General features: G+C 41.0%; 1 protein-coding gene across 6 annotated transcripts in view; it reads right to left on the reverse strand.

The window, feature by feature from the left end:
- The window catches only part of RAPGEF1 (Rap guanine nucleotide exchange factor 1), a 270,865-nt gene that overhangs the window by 148,648 nt on the left and 103,622 nt on the right, over positions 1 to 18,595 (reverse strand). For all 6 annotated transcript variants that reach the window (XM_053695533.1, XM_053695530.1, XM_053695528.1 and 3 more), the window contains exons 4-5: positions 17,359 to 17,515; positions 3,684 to 3,772 (exon numbers count right to left, since the gene is read on the reverse strand). In XM_053695533.1, the coding sequence (XP_053551508.1) occupies positions 3,684 to 3,772; positions 17,359 to 17,515 (246 nt within the window). The remainder of the gene's footprint in view (positions 1 to 3,683; positions 3,773 to 17,358; positions 17,516 to 18,595) is intronic.

Genomic DNA, 18,595 nt, shown 5'->3' on the forward strand with positions numbered 1-18,595 from the left:
GGGAGGAGTGTGCAGGTAGCAAGTCAGCTCACCATGCCACGGCTGGGGAGGAGTGTGCAGGTAGCAAGTCAGCTCAGCATGCCACGGCTGGGGAGGAGTGTGCAGGTAGCAAGTCAGCTCAGCATGCCACGGCTGGGGAGGAGTGTGCAGGTAGCAAGTCAGCTCAGCATGCCACGGCTGGGGAGGAGTGTGCAGGTAGCAAGTCAGCTCACCATGCCACGGCTGGGGAGGAGTGTGCAGATAGCAAGTCAGTTCACCATGCCACGGCTGGGGAGGAGTGTGCAGGTAGCAAGTCAGCTCAGCATGCCACGGCTGGGGAGGAGTGTGCAGATAGCAAGTCAGCTCAGCATGCCACGGCTGGGGAGGAGTGTGCAGGAAGGTTCACTTTGTCAGAGCATAACTAAAATGATATATAGATTGTTGAGGGCACGCAAGAGACACAAAAGTGAATAAAATGGGGTCACAGTGTTTGAAAGCTGTGGGTCTGTTGGTGGTGAGAGAGCAGTAGCTGTGGTGATGCTGCACATGGGACCTGGTGAAGAGCAGCAGCTGAAAATCAGATCTAGTGAGCTGCTGAGATCCGCCTGATGTTCAGGATCTGTGTGTGATAACAGTTCTATCAATGTCATTAAAGGGATAGTCTAGTTAAAATTAGATTTTAAGCAACTTTATAATTTACTCATATTATCATTTTTTCTTTATTTTCTTGGTATCTTTAATTGAAAAAGCAAGAATGTAAGCTTAGGAGCTGGCCCATTTTTGATTCAGCACCTGGGTAGCATTTGCCGAGTTGTGGCTACATTTAGACACCAATGAGCAAACGCTACCCAGGTGCTGAACCAAAAATGGGCCGGCTCCTAAGCTTACATTCTTGCTTTTTCAAATAAAGTTACCAAGAGAATGAAGAAAAATGAATAGGAGTAAATTAGAAAGTTGCTTAAAATTGCTGCTCTACCTGAATCATGAAAGTTTATTTTTGACTTTACTGTCCCTTTAAATGTCATTGCTCCCCTGCACATCAATTACACAGAATCACCCCATACTAGGTTTTAAGAAGCTGAATGAATAGAAGATTGTTTGTAGGGAAATAGATCTGCACAAGGAAATAAGTGTGAGGTGGGAGAGGCAGCATTAAAAATGAAATATAATGTTATTGTTTTAGTTAAACATAACTATTTAAATTGTTGTTATTATTAAGGTAATTGTTATTTTTTTTCCTTCCAATAAAATACAGATGAAAAATTAATCAAATATGAATGATTAGCCTATTAAACTAGAGATAGTTCACCCTCCAATAATTTTATTCATTTCAATGATTTATCTATAAAAATCTAATGATCTATAACCACATCAGTAATGATCTGATATAGCTGGAAAAATAATCTGAAAAAGTATTAATCCAGAAATAAAAACCACTATTTAAATCAAATCCACCCTGGTATCCAGTGACTGCAGAACCTGAGGAGTCTTACACTGATGCACAGAGCAGCTCGACACTCAGGGGAGTTGTGCTACTTAAAGGGACATAATACTCATATGCTAAATCACTTGAAACTGATGCAGTATAACTGTAAAAAGCTGACAAGAAAATATCACCTGGAAGATATTTTACCTCACAATCTCCTCAGCTCAGCAGAGTAAGTTCTGTGTAAAAAAATTATACTCAGTTACTGCCCAGCTGCAGGTAAAAAAATAAATAAATGAAGAAATGAACAGCAGCCAATCAGCATCAGCAGTGCTGGGGTCATGAACTCTTTTACAGTGATCTCATGAGATTTCACTTAACTCTCATGAGATGTCATTGTAAACTTCCTTACACTGAATAGGGAAATAAGATGAGTGTGCACGAAAGCTCGCTCCTTCTGCTGTCCCGGGACAGACATACTGATTTGTTGCTTAGAAGTCCTTTACAATGGGATGTGGCTACTGAGAAACTTTTGAGGTAAAAACATAATTTATGTAAGAACTTACCTGATGAATTCATTTCTTTCATATTAGCAAGAGTCCATGAGCTAGTGACGTATGGGATATACATTCCTACCAGGAGGGGCAAAGTTTCCCAAACCTCAAAATGCCTATAAATACACCCCTCACCACACCCACAATTCAGTTTAACGAATAGCCAAGAAGTGCGGTGATAAGAAAGGAGCGAAAGCATAAAAAATAAGGAATTGGAATAATTGTGCTTTATACAAAAAAATCATAACCACCACAAAAAAGGGTGGGCCTCATGGACTCTTGCTAATATGAAAGAAATGAATTTATCAGGTAAGTTCTTACATAAATTATGTTTTCTTTCATGTAATTAGCAAGAGTCCATGAGCTAGTGACGTATGGGATAATGAATACCCAAGATGTGGATCTTCCACGCAAGAGTCACTAGAGAGGGAGGGATAAATAAAGACAGCCAATTCCTGCTGAAAATAATCCACAACCCAAATCAAAAAGTTTTAATCTTATAAAGAAAAAAACTGAAAACATAAGCAGAAGAATCAAACTGAAACAGCTGCCTGAAGCCACATTATTGGCACCAAATACAACGCCCATATCTTTGGCGCCAAGTATGACGCCACATCCGCTGACGCCGAAAACGACGCCCACATTTTTTGGCGCAAAAAAAGGTCTGAATACACATGCGTCAAAAAAAATGACGTAACTACGAACAACTTCCGGCGTCAACTGCGGCGCCGGAAATGACCAAATTTTGCACCAAAAAAAGTTTGCGCCAAAAATGACGCAATAAAATGAAGCATTTTCTGCCCCTGCGAGCCTAACAAACCGCAGGGAAAAATAGTCAATTGAAAATTTTCAAGGTAAGAAAAAATATATATTCATATGCATTATCCCAAATAATGAAACTGACAGTCTGAATGAAGGAATACTGATTATCCTGAATCATGGCAAATATAAGTTTAAAGACATATATTTAGAACTTTACATATAAAGTGCCCAACCATAGCTTAGAGTGTCACAAAAAATAAGACTTACTTACCCCAGGACACTCATCTACATATAGTAGATAGCCAAACCAGTACTGAAACGAGAATCAGTAGAGGTAATGGTATATAAGAGTATATCGTCGATCTGAAAAGGGAGGTAGGAGAAGAAATCTCTACGACCGATAACAGAGAACCTATGAAATAGATCCCCTAGAGGAAGACCATTGTATTCAAATAGGCAATACTCTCCTCACATCCCTCTGACATTCACTGCACGCTGAGAGGAAAACCGGGCTCCAACCTGCTGCGAAGCACATATCAACGTAGAATCTAGAACAAACTTACTTCACCACCTCCATGGGAGGCAAAGTTTGTAAAACTGAATTGTGGGTGTGGTGAGGGGTGTATTTATAGGCATTTTGAGGTTTGGGAAACTTTGCACCTCCTGGTAGGAATGTATATCCCATACGTCACTAGCTCATGGACTCTTGCTAATTACATGAAAGAAATATCTTTCTTTTTTACATAGAGATGTTCAGGTGATATTTTCTAGTCAGCTTTTTACAGCTATACTGCATCACTTTCAAGTGTTTCAACATTTGGGTATTATGGCCCCTTTAATAACAAAGACACCAGCTTCCAGAACCATTAACACAAGTGAACAACACTCCCTGCTATTACAAGAATAAAATGCTGGTGATACAAATAATTACCTTGTGGGGCAATGGTTAGCTGTGAGCTCACCTGTCTGAGTTGCATGCTGGTAAAGTGGGTTTCACTGGTGAAGTGGGGGATGGGTGTTCCTGCTTCTCAATCATCAGACGCACCAGTTCCTGCAGAAATGAACAGTACAATTATCAGAGACACTTTACGCAATACTAAGGTTTGTACTGGTAGGAATAGTTTTCATCAGTTCAGGAAAAGCTCTGCACATCATCTGTCAGATTACAAATGTACGGAATGTCACCTTGTGCTGGAGAGTGACAGGGTGTGCCAAGTTACAAAGGGAAGGAAATGTGGGTATTGGTTGCACAGGGCATGGGGATAAAATCACAGAGAGGAGGAGTGTCAAGAAAAATATCTGTGGGGCATAGCAAATCACATGGCTGGGGGGGGGGGGTAAATTTGCGATTAGAAACATCTCAACAAGGGATGGGCTATTGAAAAACATAATTTATGCTTACCTGATAAATTTATTTCTCTTGTAGTGTGTTCAGTCCACGGGTCATCCATTACTTATGGGATATATTCTCCTTCCCAACAGGAAGTTGCAAGAGGATCACCCAAGCAGAGCTGCTATATAGCTCCTCCCCTCACATGTCATATCCAGTCATTCGACCGAAACAAGACGAGAAAGGAGAAACTATAGGGTGCAGTGGTGACTGGAGTTATAATTTAAAATTTATAACCTGCCTCAAAAAAGACAGGGCGGGCCGTGGACTGAACACACTACAAGAGAAATAAATTTATCAGGTAAGCATAAATTATGTTTTCTCTTAAGTGTGTTCAGTCCACGGGTCATCCATTACTTATGGGATACCAATACCAAAGCTAAAGTACACGGATGATGGGAGGGACAAGGCAGGAACATTAAACAGAAGGAACCACTGCCTGTAGAACCTTTCTCCCAAAAACAGCCTCCGCAGAAGCAAAAGTGTCAAATTTGTAAAATTTGGAAAAAGTATGAAGTGAAGACCAAGTTGCAGCCTTGCAAATCTGTTCAACAGAGGCCTCATTCTTAAAGGCCCAGGTGGAAGCCACAGCTCTAGTGGAATGAGCTGTAATTTTTTCAGGAGGCTGCTGTCCAGCAGTCTCATAGGCTAAGTGTATTATGCTACAAAGCCAAAAAGAGAGAGCGGTAGCCGAAGCCTTTTGACCTCTCCTCTGTCCAGAGTAAACGACAAACAGAGAAGAAGTTTGTCGAAAATCTTTAGTTGCCTGTAAGTAGAACTTCAGGGCACGGACCACGTCTAGATTATGCAAAAGACGTTCCTTCTTTGAAGAAGGATTAGGACATAATGATGGAACAACAATCTCTTGATTGATATTCCTGTTAGAAACAACCTTAGGTAAAAACCCAGGTTTAGTACGCAGGACTACCTTGTCTGAATGAAAGATCAGATAAGGAGAATCACAATGTAAGGCAGATAACTCAGAGACTCTTCGAGCCGAGGAAATAGCCATCAAAAACAGAACTTTCCAAGATAAAAGCTTAATATCAATGGAATGAAGGGGTTCAAACGGAACACCCTGAAGAACTTTAAGAACCAAGTTTAAGCTCCACGGAGGAGCAACAGTCTTAAACACAGGCTTAATCCTGGCCAAAGCCTGACAAAAAGCCTGGACGTCTGGATTCTCTGCAAGACGCTTGTGTAAAAGAATAGACAGAGCAGAAATCTGTCCCTTTAGCGAACTAGCGGATAAACCCTTTCCTAAACCCTCTTGTAGAAAAGACAATATCCTAGGAATCTTAACCTTACTCCATGAGTAACTCTTGGATTCACACCAATATAAATATTTACGCCATATCTTATGGTAAATATTTCTGGTCACAGGTTTCCGAGCCTGTATTAATGTATCAATAACCGACTCCGAGAAACCACGCTTCGATAGAATCAAGCGTTCAATCTCCATGCAGTCAGCCTCAGAGAAATTAGGTTTGGATGGTTGAAAGGACCCTGAATTAGAAGGTCCTGTCTCAGAGGCAGAGACCATGGTGGACAGGACGACATGTCCACTAGGTCTGCATACCAAGTCCTGCGTGGCCACGCAGGCGCTATCAGAATCACTGATGCTCTCTCCTGTTTGATCTTGGCAATCAGTCGAGGCAGTAACGGAAAAGGTGGAAACACATAAGCCATGTTGAAAACCCAAGGGGCTGCTAGTGCATCTATCAGCACCGCTCCCGGGTCCCTGGACCTGGATCCGTAGCACGGAAGAGCTTGGCGTTCTGGCGAGATGCCATGAGATCCAGTTCCAGTTTGCCCCAACGAAGAATCAGTTGAGCAAATATCTCCGGATGAAGTTCCCACTCCCCCGGATGAAAAGTCTGGCGACTTAGAAAGTCCGCCTCCCAGTTCTCCACGCCTGGGATGTAGATCGCTGACAGGTGGCAAGAGTGAGACTCTGCCCAGCGAATTATCTTTGAGACTTCTAACATCGCTAGGGAACTCCTGGTTCCTCCTTGATGATTGATGTAAGCTACAGTCGTGATGTTGTCCGACTGAAACCTGATGAACCTCAGTGTTGCTAACTGAGGCCAAGCTAGGAGAGCATTGAATATTGCTCTTAATTCCAGAATGTTTATTGGAAGGAGTTTCTCCTCCTGAGTCCACGATCCCTGAGCCTTTAGGGAGTTCCAGACTGCGCCCCAGCCTAGTAGGCTGGCATCTGTTGTTACAATCGTCCAATCTGGTCTGCGAAAGGTCATTCCTTTGGACAGATGAACCCGAGACAACCACCAGAGAAGAGAATCCCTGGTCTCCTGGTCCAGATACAGTAAAGGGGACAGATCTGAGTAATCCCCATTCCACTGACTTAGCATGCATAATTGCAGCGGTCTGAGATGCAGGCGCGCAAATGGCACTATGTCCATTGCCGCAACCATTAAGCCGATTACTTCCATGCACTGAGCTACTGATGGGCTTGGAATGGAATGAAGGACACGGCAAGCATTTAGAATTTTTGATAACCTGGACTCCGTCAGGTAAATCTTCATCTCTACAGAATCTATAAGAGTCCCTAGGAAAGGAACCCTTGTGAGTGGAAACAGAGAACTCTTTTCCATGTTCACTTTCCACCCATGTGACCTCAGAAATGCTAGAACTATCTCTGTATGAGACTTTTGAAAACTTGACACTTGAATCAGAATGTCGTCTAGGTACGGAGCCACCACTATGCCTCGCGGTCTTAGTACCGCCAGAAGCGAACCCAGAATCTTTGTAAAAATTCTCTGAGCCGTAGCTAACCCGAAGGGAAGAGCTACAAACTGGTAATGCCTGTCTAGAAAGGCAAACCTTAGGTACCGATAATGATCTTTGTGAATCGGTATGTGAAGGTAGGCATCCTTTAAGTCCACTGTGGTCATATACTGACCCTCTTGGATCATGGGTAGGATGGTCCGAATGGTTTCCATCTTGAACGATGAAACCCTTAGGAATTTGTTTAAGATTTTTAAGTCTAAGATTGGTCTGAAGGTTCCCTCTTTTTTGGGAACCACAAACAGATTTGAGTAAAACCCTTGCCCTTGTTCCTTTCGCGGAACTGGGTGGATCACTCCCATCACTAAGAGGTCTTGTACACATTGCAGAAATTTCTATTGGGCTCCACATCGGCTTTTAAACATAATGAACAAGCAGATTCCTCTGTATCAGACATGTTTAAACAGACTAGCAATGAAGCTAGCAAGCTTGGAAATTACTTTCAATAAGTTTACAAGCAATATAAAAAACGCTGCAGCGCTTATCAAAAACACAGTTGAATAACAATGAACTAATTCAGTTATAGTCAACAATTCTTAACGGTAAATGTATTAATTAGCAGAGGATTGCACCCATTAGCAAAAGGAGGATTAACCCCTCAATACTCAAAAACGGATATCAATTAAGATTTAACGCTTTTATCACAGTCAAACACACTGTCACAGGTCTGCTGTGACTGATTACCTCCCTCAAAAACGAATTTTGAAAACCCCTGAGCTCTATTGAGACGTCCTGGATCAAGGAGGAAGAAGCAGGAAGACTGTGCTAGAATTTTAACTGCGCAACAAGGCGCTAAAAAAAAAAAAAAAAACCCTCCCACTCATATAACAGTGGGAGACCTGATATAACGGTTTCTATGCAGAAAAACATGTTCGCCATGTGGAAAAAAATCATGCCCAAAAAGGATTTATCACCAAAGTACCTCACAAAACGAATAACATGCCAGTAAACGTTTTAAAAACAACTTTTCCAGTGTTATGCAAAGTTATCACTAAGCCTGCTACCAGTCGCTTCTACTGCAGTTAAGGCTCATACATTTATTTCAGTATTAACAGTATTTTCTCAGTCAAATTCTAGTCCCTAGAAAATAACTCAACTGCGCATACATTTATCAGCCTGATACCAGTCGCTACTACTCCATTTAAGGCTGTACTTACATCATATGGGTAACAGCAGTGTTTTCTTAGTCAATTCCATTCCCAGAAAATATTGTACTGCACATACCTCATTTGCGGGGGACCCCGCATGCTATTCCCATTTTCTGAAGTTACCCCACTCCTCAGAATGTCGAGAACAGCCAGTGGATCTTAGTTACGTCTGCTAAGATCATAGAAACCGCAGGCAGATTCTTCTTCCCAATACTGCCTGAGATAGAAAAAACAGCACACTCCGGTGCCATTTAAAATAACAAACTTTTGATTGAAGAATAATTAAGTAAAAAACTCCAACTCCTCTCGCGACCTCCTTCTTTGTTGAGGGTTGCAAAAGAATGACTGGGTATGACTTGTGAGGGGAGGAGCTATATAGCAGCTCTGCTTGGGTGATCCTCTTGCAACTTCCTGTTGGGAAGGAGAATATATCCCATAAGTAATGGATGACCCGTGGACTGAACACACTTAACAAGAGAAATCCCGTAAAGAAACAAATCACTGGCGGAGAGAATAACTAAGACTGAGGAAAATGAATTACAGACGGAGTAAGTTGGCACATGGAAGAAAAAATAATTGGGGGCATACACCCCTAAAACTGGGAAATGTTAACTGATAGACATGAGTACTAATGTAAGTGGGAACAACTAAATAAAGCCCTGTATGCTCTAGTAATAAAATAATTTTTAATTACCTGATAAATTTATTTATTTTTTGGTAGTGAAAGCCCACAATCCTTACTGTTGGGAATTACATCACCTGGCCAGCAGGAGAAGACAAAGACACCCTATACCAGAGTTTAATAATCCCTCCTACCTCCTCTTCCCTCCTAGTACTGCATAGCTGAGGACAGAAAGTAGCAAGAAATATCATAGGTTAGAGAGCTACAAACCAGGAATACCAAAACGAAAAAAGAAACCAAAAATAATTGTGTGTGGGCTCATGGACTCTCACTACCAAGAAAGAGATGAATTTATCAGCTAAAAATAAATTATGCTTTCTTTCTAATGGTAGTGAGAGTCCACAATCTTTATTGTTGGGAATCAATACCCAAGCTGTGGAGTCCACGAAAAACAGAAAAGAAAACGGCAGGCCTTCATTTATTAGGAACTATCATATAAAGAACATTTCTGCCAAAAGCTGCATCAAACAAGGCAAAAACATCAAAATTATAGAATTTAGTGAAAGTATGCAAGGATGACTAGGTAGCAGCTTTCGAGATCTGTTTTACAGAAGCCTCATTTATAAAGGCCCAGGAAGTTGAAACTGAGCGAGTAGAATGAGCAGTGATTAGAGTAGAAGCTGACCTGCCTTCAAGTAAGCCATACGGCTGAAACTCCTGAATCAAAAGGACTAAGAAACTGAAGCTTTCAGACCCCTCCTCTTACCATAAAATAAAACAAATAAATTGGAAGATAAACTTTAGTATCATGTACATAGAATTTTAAAGCCCAAACCGCATCTAGATTATATAAGAGTCGTTCCTTTAAAGACTTAGGGTTCGAATAGAGAGAAGGAACAACAATTTCACTGTTAATATTATCCTCCGAAATAGCTTTCGGTAAGAAAACAGACACAGTAAGCAGAACTGCTTTATCCTGATGAAAGATCAAATACTGAGGGTCAGACAATTCAGAAACACTTCTCGTCGAAGAGATTGCCAAAAGGAATAACAATTTCCTAGATAATATCTTAATTTCCAAAGAAAGCATTGGTTCAAATGTAGGAGATTGTAAAGCCTTGAGAACCAGGTTGAGATTCCAAGGAGGAGAAGTTGGTTTAACAACTGGTCTAATCCTAACAAGTGCCTAAACAAAGGATTGGATATCAGGCAACAAGCCTGTGTAGAAGAACTGAAAGGGCAGACATCTGACCCTTAATAGAACTGGCCAACAAACCCTTGTCTAAACATTCCTGAAGGAATTGTAAAATCAAAGGATTCTCACTGGATGCCATGAAAAACCATGCTAAAACACCAGGAAAGGTATACCTTTCATACCTTGTAATAGATCTGTCTAGTAAAAGGCTTACAAGCCTGAAATAAAGTATCAATGACAGACTTAGAAAAACCTCTCTGAGATATGATCAAGCGTTCAACTTCCACGCAGTTTAGTTGAGAGACTGAAAATTTTGATAAAAGAACGACCCTTGGTCAAGCAGGTCCTGTTGAAGTGGAAGGTCTAACCAAGCCAGCATACTAAGTTCATCAAGGTCATGCTGAGGCTACCAAGATAGCAGAGACTCCCTCCTGCTTCAGAAGAGCAATCACTCGAGGAAGAAGTACAATTGGAGGAAATTAAATAGTGTAGCTGATAATGCCACAGGGCTGTCAGAACATAGATGAACTCTTCCTTTTGATTCCTTTCTCTGGAGCCATAGCGTGGGAGCTTGTAATTGAGCCATCAGATCTATCTCTGGCCATCCCCAGCAAACTATCAGCTGGTTGAAAATTTCTTGATTGCGAGACCATTCCCCTGGGTGGCGAGTCTGGCAGCTCAAAAAGTCTGCTTCCCAGTTGTCCACTCCTGGGATGTGGATGGCTTAAATTGAACAAAGATTTGTCTTTGCCCATGATGATATGCGAGACACTTCCTCCATTGCCAGGGAGCTGTGAGTACCCACCTGATGGTTTATGTATGCCACTGCAGTGACTTTGTCAGATTGGAAATTTATAAATGGGTCAGAGCGAAGAGATGGTCACAGATTAAGAGCAATAAAGATCACTCTGAGTACAAGAAATATGCAAAAAAATAGGAGGGGGCGCCCTATCAGGGGATATATCAGATATCCTGTCAGGGTAATGCTAAGTAGCCAATTGATATACACGCCTCAATATGATAAAGCCTGATGAAACAGCTTAGTGCTGAGAAACGCGTTGCTTTGTTTTTATCATTTTAATAAAACTTTTTATTGGGACACTTGCTATCATCTCTTTTTTCTGCCACATATCCTTTTTTGAGAGGAGTCCCTGGTGTTGGGCCTCTTTTCGAACTACTGGTGGTTTCTGTATTTCCTGGTGTCCAGCAGGCCTTTGATTAAGTCTGGTGGGTGACCATATTGATCCCATCCTGCCTCTATAGCATCAAAGGAGATGCTACAACAAATGTGAGTACCTTTCCAATAACTTACTGACTCACCTGTGTCAAGACAATACTAGGCCATATAGGCACCTATGTCCTTTTATGTTGTTCATCTAGACACCACACCTATACCGGAGATTGGTCCCCTGGGTGACTATTAGAAATCCCAGACTGCTGCTATAGCACTACCTGAGGTGCTTTCTCAAATGTGAGTTTATATTGCATATATACATATATCTATCTTCTGGACCAGACAATATTGGGCCATGTGGCGCTTCTGTTTCTTCTTGTCTGAGTACAAGAACATTGATAGGAAGAAGTGCTTCTTGAGGAGACCAAACTCCCTGTGCTCTCAAATGACCCCAAACTGTAAAGTACAGTAAACATTTATCTAAAGAAAAGGAAATGCCTGAGGAACTTTTCTCAAAAGGGATTTCTTCCATTACTTCAGTCTCAGCACTCCCCTACAAAGAGAAATGAGTGTAGTGCAAGAGTCCCCCTTTTCTTAGAAAAAGACCTATGTCCAGTCACTCTGAGAAAAGTGAGAAATTATCGCCTAGATTACAAGTTTTGTCGGTAAAGACCTGCGGGGCTAACGAGCCTTTTTTTTCCAGCGCTCACTTAAGCCAACGCTGGTAATACAAGTTTTCTGAATGGCTGCGTTAGCCTCAGAAAAGTGAGCGTTGAGCAAATTTAGCTCCACTTCTCACTGTAATACCAGCGTTGCTTAAGTCAGCGGTAAGCTGGCTAAACGTGCTTGTGCACAATTTCCCCATAGGAAACAATGGGGTTGAGCTGGCTGGAAAAAAACCTAACACCTGCAAAAAAGCAGCGTCCAGCTTCTAACGCAGCCCCATTGTTTCCTATGGGGAAATAAAAGTTATGTCTGCACCTAACACCCTAACATGAACCCAGAGTCTAAACACCACTAATATTACACTTATTAACCCCTAATTTGCCGCCCCCGCTATTGCCGACACCTACATTATAATTATTAACCCCTAATCTGCCACTCCGGACACCGCCGCCACCTACATTATCCCTATGAACCTATAACCCCTAAACCGCTGCCCTCCCGCCTCATAAACACTATAGTAAGTTTTATTAACCCCTAATCTGCCCCCCCCAATGTCGCCGCCAACTACCGACATTTCTTAACCCCTAATCTCCCGCACCCAACGTTGCCGCTACTATAATAAAGTTATTAACCCCTAAACCTAAGTCTAACCTAACTCTAACACCCCCCTAAGTTAAATATAATTTAAATACATTTAAATAAAATAACTATAATTAAATAAATTAATCCTATTTAAAACTAAATACTTACCTATAAAATAAACTATAAAATAGCTACAATATAATTTAATAATTACATTTTAGCTATCTTATGATTTATTTTTATTTTACAGGCAACTTTGTATTTATTTTAACTAGGTACAATAGCTATTAAATAGTTAATAACTATTTAATAGCTACCTAGTTAAAATAATTACAAAATTACCTTTAAAATAAATCCTAACCTAAGTTACAAATACACCTAACACTACACTATGAATAAATTAATTAAATAAATTAAATACAATTATCTAAAATATTACAAGAATTTTAATCTAATTACACCTAATCTAAGCCCCCTAATAAAATAAAAAAGGCCTCAAAATAATAAAATTCCCTATCCTAAACTTAATTACAAAGTAATCAGCTCTTTAACCAGCCCTTAAAAGGGCTTTCTGCGGGGCATTGCCCCAAAGTAATCAGCTCTTTTACCTGACTGGCTGATAGGATTCTATCAGCCAATCGGAATATAGGTAGGAAAAATCTGAAGTTCAATCCGATTGGCTGATTGGATCAGCCAATAGAATGTGAGGTCAATTCTATTGGCTGATCCAATCAGCCAATCGGATTGAACGTCAATCCGATTGGCTGATTACATCAGCCAATCGGATTTTTCATACCTTAATTCCGATTGGCTGATAGAATCCTATCAGCCAATCGGAATTCGAGGGACGCCATCTTGGATGACGTCATTTAAAGGAACCTTCATTCTGTGTTAGGACATCGGAAGAAGAGGATGGCTCCGCGTCGGCTGAATTCAAGATGGCTCCGCTCCGGTTGATTGAAGATAGAAGATGCCGCTTGGATGAAGACATCTGCCTCTTGGAGGACCTCTTCTGCCCCGATCGGATGAAGACTTCTGCCGGTCCGGATGTCCTCTTCTGCCGCATCGGATGACCAGTAGTGCCCGGCTGGGTGAACACGGCTCAAGGTAGGGTGATCTTCAATGGGGTAGTGTTAAGTTTTTTTTAAGGGGGGATCGGGTGGGTTTTAGAGTCGGGGTGTTTACAGGTAAAAGAGCTGATTACTTTGGGGCAATTCCCCTGCAAAAAGCCCTTTTAAGGGCTGGTAAAAGAGCTGATTACTTTGTAATTTAGTTTAGGATAGGGAATTTTATTATTTTGGGGGGCTTTTTTATTTTATTAGGGGGCTTAGGTTAGGTGCAATTAGATTACAATTCTTGTAATTTTTTTTATTTTTTGTAATTTAGTGATTGTTTTTTTTGTAACAGTTTAGTTTATTTAATTGTATTTTATTTTAGCTAATTGTATTTAATTTATTTAATTAATTTATTCATAGTGTAGTGTTAGGTGTATTTGTAACTTAGGTTAGGATTTATTTTACAGGTAATTTTGTAATTATTTTAACTAGGTAGCTATTAAATAGTTATTAACTATTTAATAGCTATTGTACCTAGTTAAAATAAATTATTAAAATTAATTATTAAATTATATTGTAGCTATCTTATGGTTTATTTTACAGGTCAGTATTTAGTTTTAAATAGGATTAATTTATTTAATTATAGTTATTTTATTTAGATGTATTTAAATTATATTTAACTTAGGGGGTGTTAGGGTTAGATTTAGGGGTTAATAACTATAATAGTAGCGGTGACGTTGGGGCGGGAGATTAGGGGTTAATAATTGTAGGTAGGTGGCGGCGGCGATGTTCGGGACGGCAGGTTAGGGGTTAATTCAATTTATTATAGTGTTTGCAAGGCTGGAGTGCGGCAGTTTAGGGGTTAATACATTTATTATAGTGGCGGCGATGTCCGGTCGGCAGATTAGGGGTTAATAAGTGAAGGTAGGTGGCGGCGACGTTGGGGGGGGGGGGGCAGATTAGAGGTTAATAACTATAATGTAGGTGTTGGCGATGTTAGGGGCAGCAGATTAGGGGTTCATAGGTATAATGTAGGTGGCGGCGGTGTCCGGTCGGCAGATTAGGGGTTAAATAATTTTATTATAGTGTTTGCGATGTGGGGGGCCTCGGTTTAGGGGTTCATAGGTAGTTTATGGGTGTTAGTGTACTTTGTAGCACTGTAGTTAAGAGCTTTATGTTCCGGCGTTAGCCCATAAAACTCTTAACTACTGACATTTAAATGCGGTAGGAGTCTTGGAGGTAGAGGCTCTACTGCTCACTTTCTCCAAGACTTGTAATACCAGCGTTAGCCAAATCCCATTAAAAAGATAGAATACGTAATTGACGTAAGGGGATTTGCGGTATGGAAAAGTCGCGGAAGAAAAGTGAGCGGTGAGCCTCTACCTGCCAAACTTTTAATACCAGCGTTAGATAAAAAGCAGCGTTGGGACCTCTCAACGCTGCTTTTTAAGGCTAACGCAAATCTCGTAATCTCGCCGTATGTTCCCTGAAGGGAAAACGATCCAAAAATTATGTGCACTAAGCACAAATATAATAATGTGCCCAATATATAAACAACAAATATAATGGAGATATTTAAATATTAAGCACCCCCTGCTCTGACATGTGTCTCACCCCCTCCTGAACCTGATATGTGTCGGCCTGAAGGGAGTTGCAACTCACATCCCTGATCCGACCACACAAAAACAGACGGGTAGGAAAGCGTACCAAACAGAAAACTGCCGCAAAGAGAACCCGCCTAATTCCACCACTGCAAGGTCATGTGGCCTGACTGAAGACAGCCCTGAAAATACCCCAGGGTTCAGTACATTACTAAACATAATGGGAGCATTGAGGGGAGTATGCAAGCTGTTAAATATGTCTAAATGACTCTGCGCTCCACACCAAGTAACTGAGCACTGGGGGAATAATGCAAGGGGGGGAAAAATAGCCGGGCTGCTCACTGTGCTGCCGATTGTAAAGCAAAGACCAAAGTGGGCAAAAGCATACCCCTCATACCAAATAGGACCCCTAAGGTACATTGTGTGTGTCCCCTCAAAGTGTCCAACACCTTAATCATAGTGGGAACAGGTGCTTAGTTTGCTGTTAGCAGAAAGTTAGCAACCCCAGCACTAAGTATATGAGAGTAACAGGAGTAGGACCCCAGGAAAAGGTATTCACCCTCCAACAGATCCACTCTACAGGGGACTGTCACCAAGACATCTGCCCAGAACTGTAACAAACAGAGGGACAGAAATCATAAGAGTGACCAATCTGGTCCAGCAGGAGGAGACTAAGGAACTACCTTGCAACACCCATGGCTTGTGACTCAGCTCCAACAAGGAGAAGAATAATCTTTATTCTTCTTTCAGGAACTATCCAATGAAAGAAAATAAATCTGAAATTCTTCATAACTTTAACAGCATCTCTGTACATTAATTCTCCATTGACGAGGCAAAAAAAGAAGAGGAAGTAGGAGTGATTACTAAACTCTGGTATAGGGTGTCTTTGCCTCCTCCTGGTGGCCAGGTGATGTTATTCCCAACAGTAAGGATCGCGGGCTCTCATTACCATTAGAAAGACAAGCAAATACAATGTGTTTAATGTCCTTTTAAGTGATAACCTTCCCCATGCGGTTGTTGCATCTTTAGAACTATTTCTACAGAATGACGCCTCACATCCTCATCTCTTTTGTTGGTCCTCTATTGTGCAGCCTTACAGTTTTTATCTGCTACAGTCAGAAGAACTTCATGAGACAGGGTGCCAATAGCTCCTAAACATTAGTTACCATCATACTGCACCTTCTGTATGATGCTCTGGGAACAAGAAATAATGGCATACAGTGGGCTGAGGAAGGACTATGGAGGTTGCTCTTTTATAGGACATTTGTCTCCAGGGCCCCTATAGCGTCAATATGTCTGGAGATAATGTGCTGCCTAACATTGCAGCTTATATATTTTTTAATTCTGGGTCCCAAATGGTCACTCTGGTTAAGGACCAAGATCTAAGCAAGATAGCAATTTTTAATATATATATATTATTACAGTAAGAGGTTAAGAAATCTGTTTAAAAGTTAGGAACCAGTAAGAATATTCAGGAGCCAGACAGTGGTATTTGTATATAGATATATGGAGAATAACCCCAAATGTTAGGAGCCGGGGTAAAACGCTAGGTGCCAGTGGTTCCCAGGTTTGTAAAGCCCTACTATAACTAGCTGGGAATCCTGTCCTGAGCAAGATTACAATTTTTTTTTTTTTTTTAGATGACCATGTCCGTATGCTGTCACTCTGGCTGGGGAACCAGGCACTATCAGTCCATCATGGACTACACTGCAACTTAGGTAGGGCTCCAGTGGTATAATGCACAATAAAAGGCGATATAATACGAATACAGATTAAACTTGCCTTCATAAAAAGCTGCAGGTAAAGCCCAGCCCCCACACACAGGCAAAAGCCCTGAACAATGCCTTCTTTTCAACTTCCCCATTTTGTACAGAGGACACAATATAGCATGCTGGAATAAAAACCCGGCGCATTTCTAGCGCTTGTTCAATTCCAGTGTAAGACTAAAGAAGAGTGCGTGACGGGAGGAGTCCTAAAAGGAGTCAAGCTGAGATTCTGTTCGCCCACCATGAGGCTAGAAGTGTTGTACCAGGCCACTTCTTGCAGTAATGTGTGCTTCAGAAGTGTCACAAAACCTCGTCGTCAGGTTAATGGGTGAGGAAAAACAGCAGCATGAAATCGTTACAGCTGTGTATGATAGGAGGAGGCCTGGAACACTCCCAAATATGTGAATTCATTTAGTGTTTGGATGACCTTACAGATACAAACCCCAGCTGTGCCTCCCCAGAGGAAATGCGCAGACCGCCAGACACATGCCTGGGTTTAACACTTTCCCTTCAGGGCTTGAATGTGTTTGACGTGCACACAATCCATAGACTGGAGAGAAAAGTTAATATCACACCTTTTTTTTTTTAAATAAAAAAGCAAATTATTCTACTTTAATATGTCCTTCTCACCTTCACACCATCCAGCACAGCCTTTATGACAGCCTTGACCGTAGCCACCACCTCTTTATCCTCACAGTTTACCCCCTCCAGCATCACCTTGTCAGACCAGCGGATGAGATTGGCCAAGGATTGGTAGACGCGGCTGTAGCACGAGGAAATCGCTGTGCTGTGGGAACAACAGGAGAGTCACTGAATACTCAGCAGCAGTCATACTGTATATACGTAAACACACTGATAGAGAATTCATGCAAAATAAGATATCACTAATTAATCATCATAACAGGCCTGTAATGGTGACTAAATACACTGACCAACCTCAGCTTTTTATGAACAAGGAATCTAAGAACTAGAGAAAAACAAATGATAAAACACATAAAACTGCAAGCGGAACACATCGCCTCTCACTAAATAACGGCAGTAAATTCAGGGGGGTCACTTTGAGACAATTACATAAACTGAAAACTTCCAGACTTCCTTTAATATATTTACACAATCAAGTGCCTGCTGACTGGTTTCAGCACATAAGGGAATAGTAACATATTTGTATGGGTCTGTGACTTGCTCCAGGAATGCACCATCATCCCTGCAATATACCACAAATTAAACGCAGCACACGCCATATTTTATGTCGACGTCACACTACTACATTCTCCAGTGAGTTTTTACAGATGTATGGCTGTCATCTGGACTACGTTGTCCTTGTGAGAATGTAAAATAATATGGCCAGGGGCATACGTAAGATTTATGTTAGCCTGAGCAGAGCACAATCACCTGCCCCTCCCCTCTCGCTTATGTACTACACCTCTCTGATATTCTAGTTAATTCTCTTTATAGTCAGATAGGCTTTACAGCCTTAATGCAGCTTTCTACTTCTCAGTAAATCTTTCCTCACTGACACAACATGCCAGTGATAACAATACAGATCTGCTGGGAGAGTCAGAACAGAGTTTTCAACAGAACATAAGGCAAGGCAGTATTTGTGTGTGTATAATGTTATACATATATGAAGGAATGTATGCGTGTGTGTGATGTTATACATATGTATGAAAGTATGTGTGTGTATATAATGTTATACATATATGTAGGAATGTATGCATGTGTGTGTGTGTGTAATATTATACATATATGTAGGAATGTATGCGTGTGTGTGTGTACTATTATACATATATGTAAGAATGTATGTATGTGTGTAATGTTATACATATATGTAGGAATGTATGTATGTGTGTGTATATAATGTTATACA

Source organism: Bombina bombina, chromosome 12, assembly GCF_027579735.1.
Source record: "Bombina bombina isolate aBomBom1 chromosome 12, aBomBom1.pri, whole genome shotgun sequence".
NCBI lineage: Eukaryota > Metazoa > Chordata > Amphibia > Anura > Bombinatoridae > Bombina > Bombina bombina.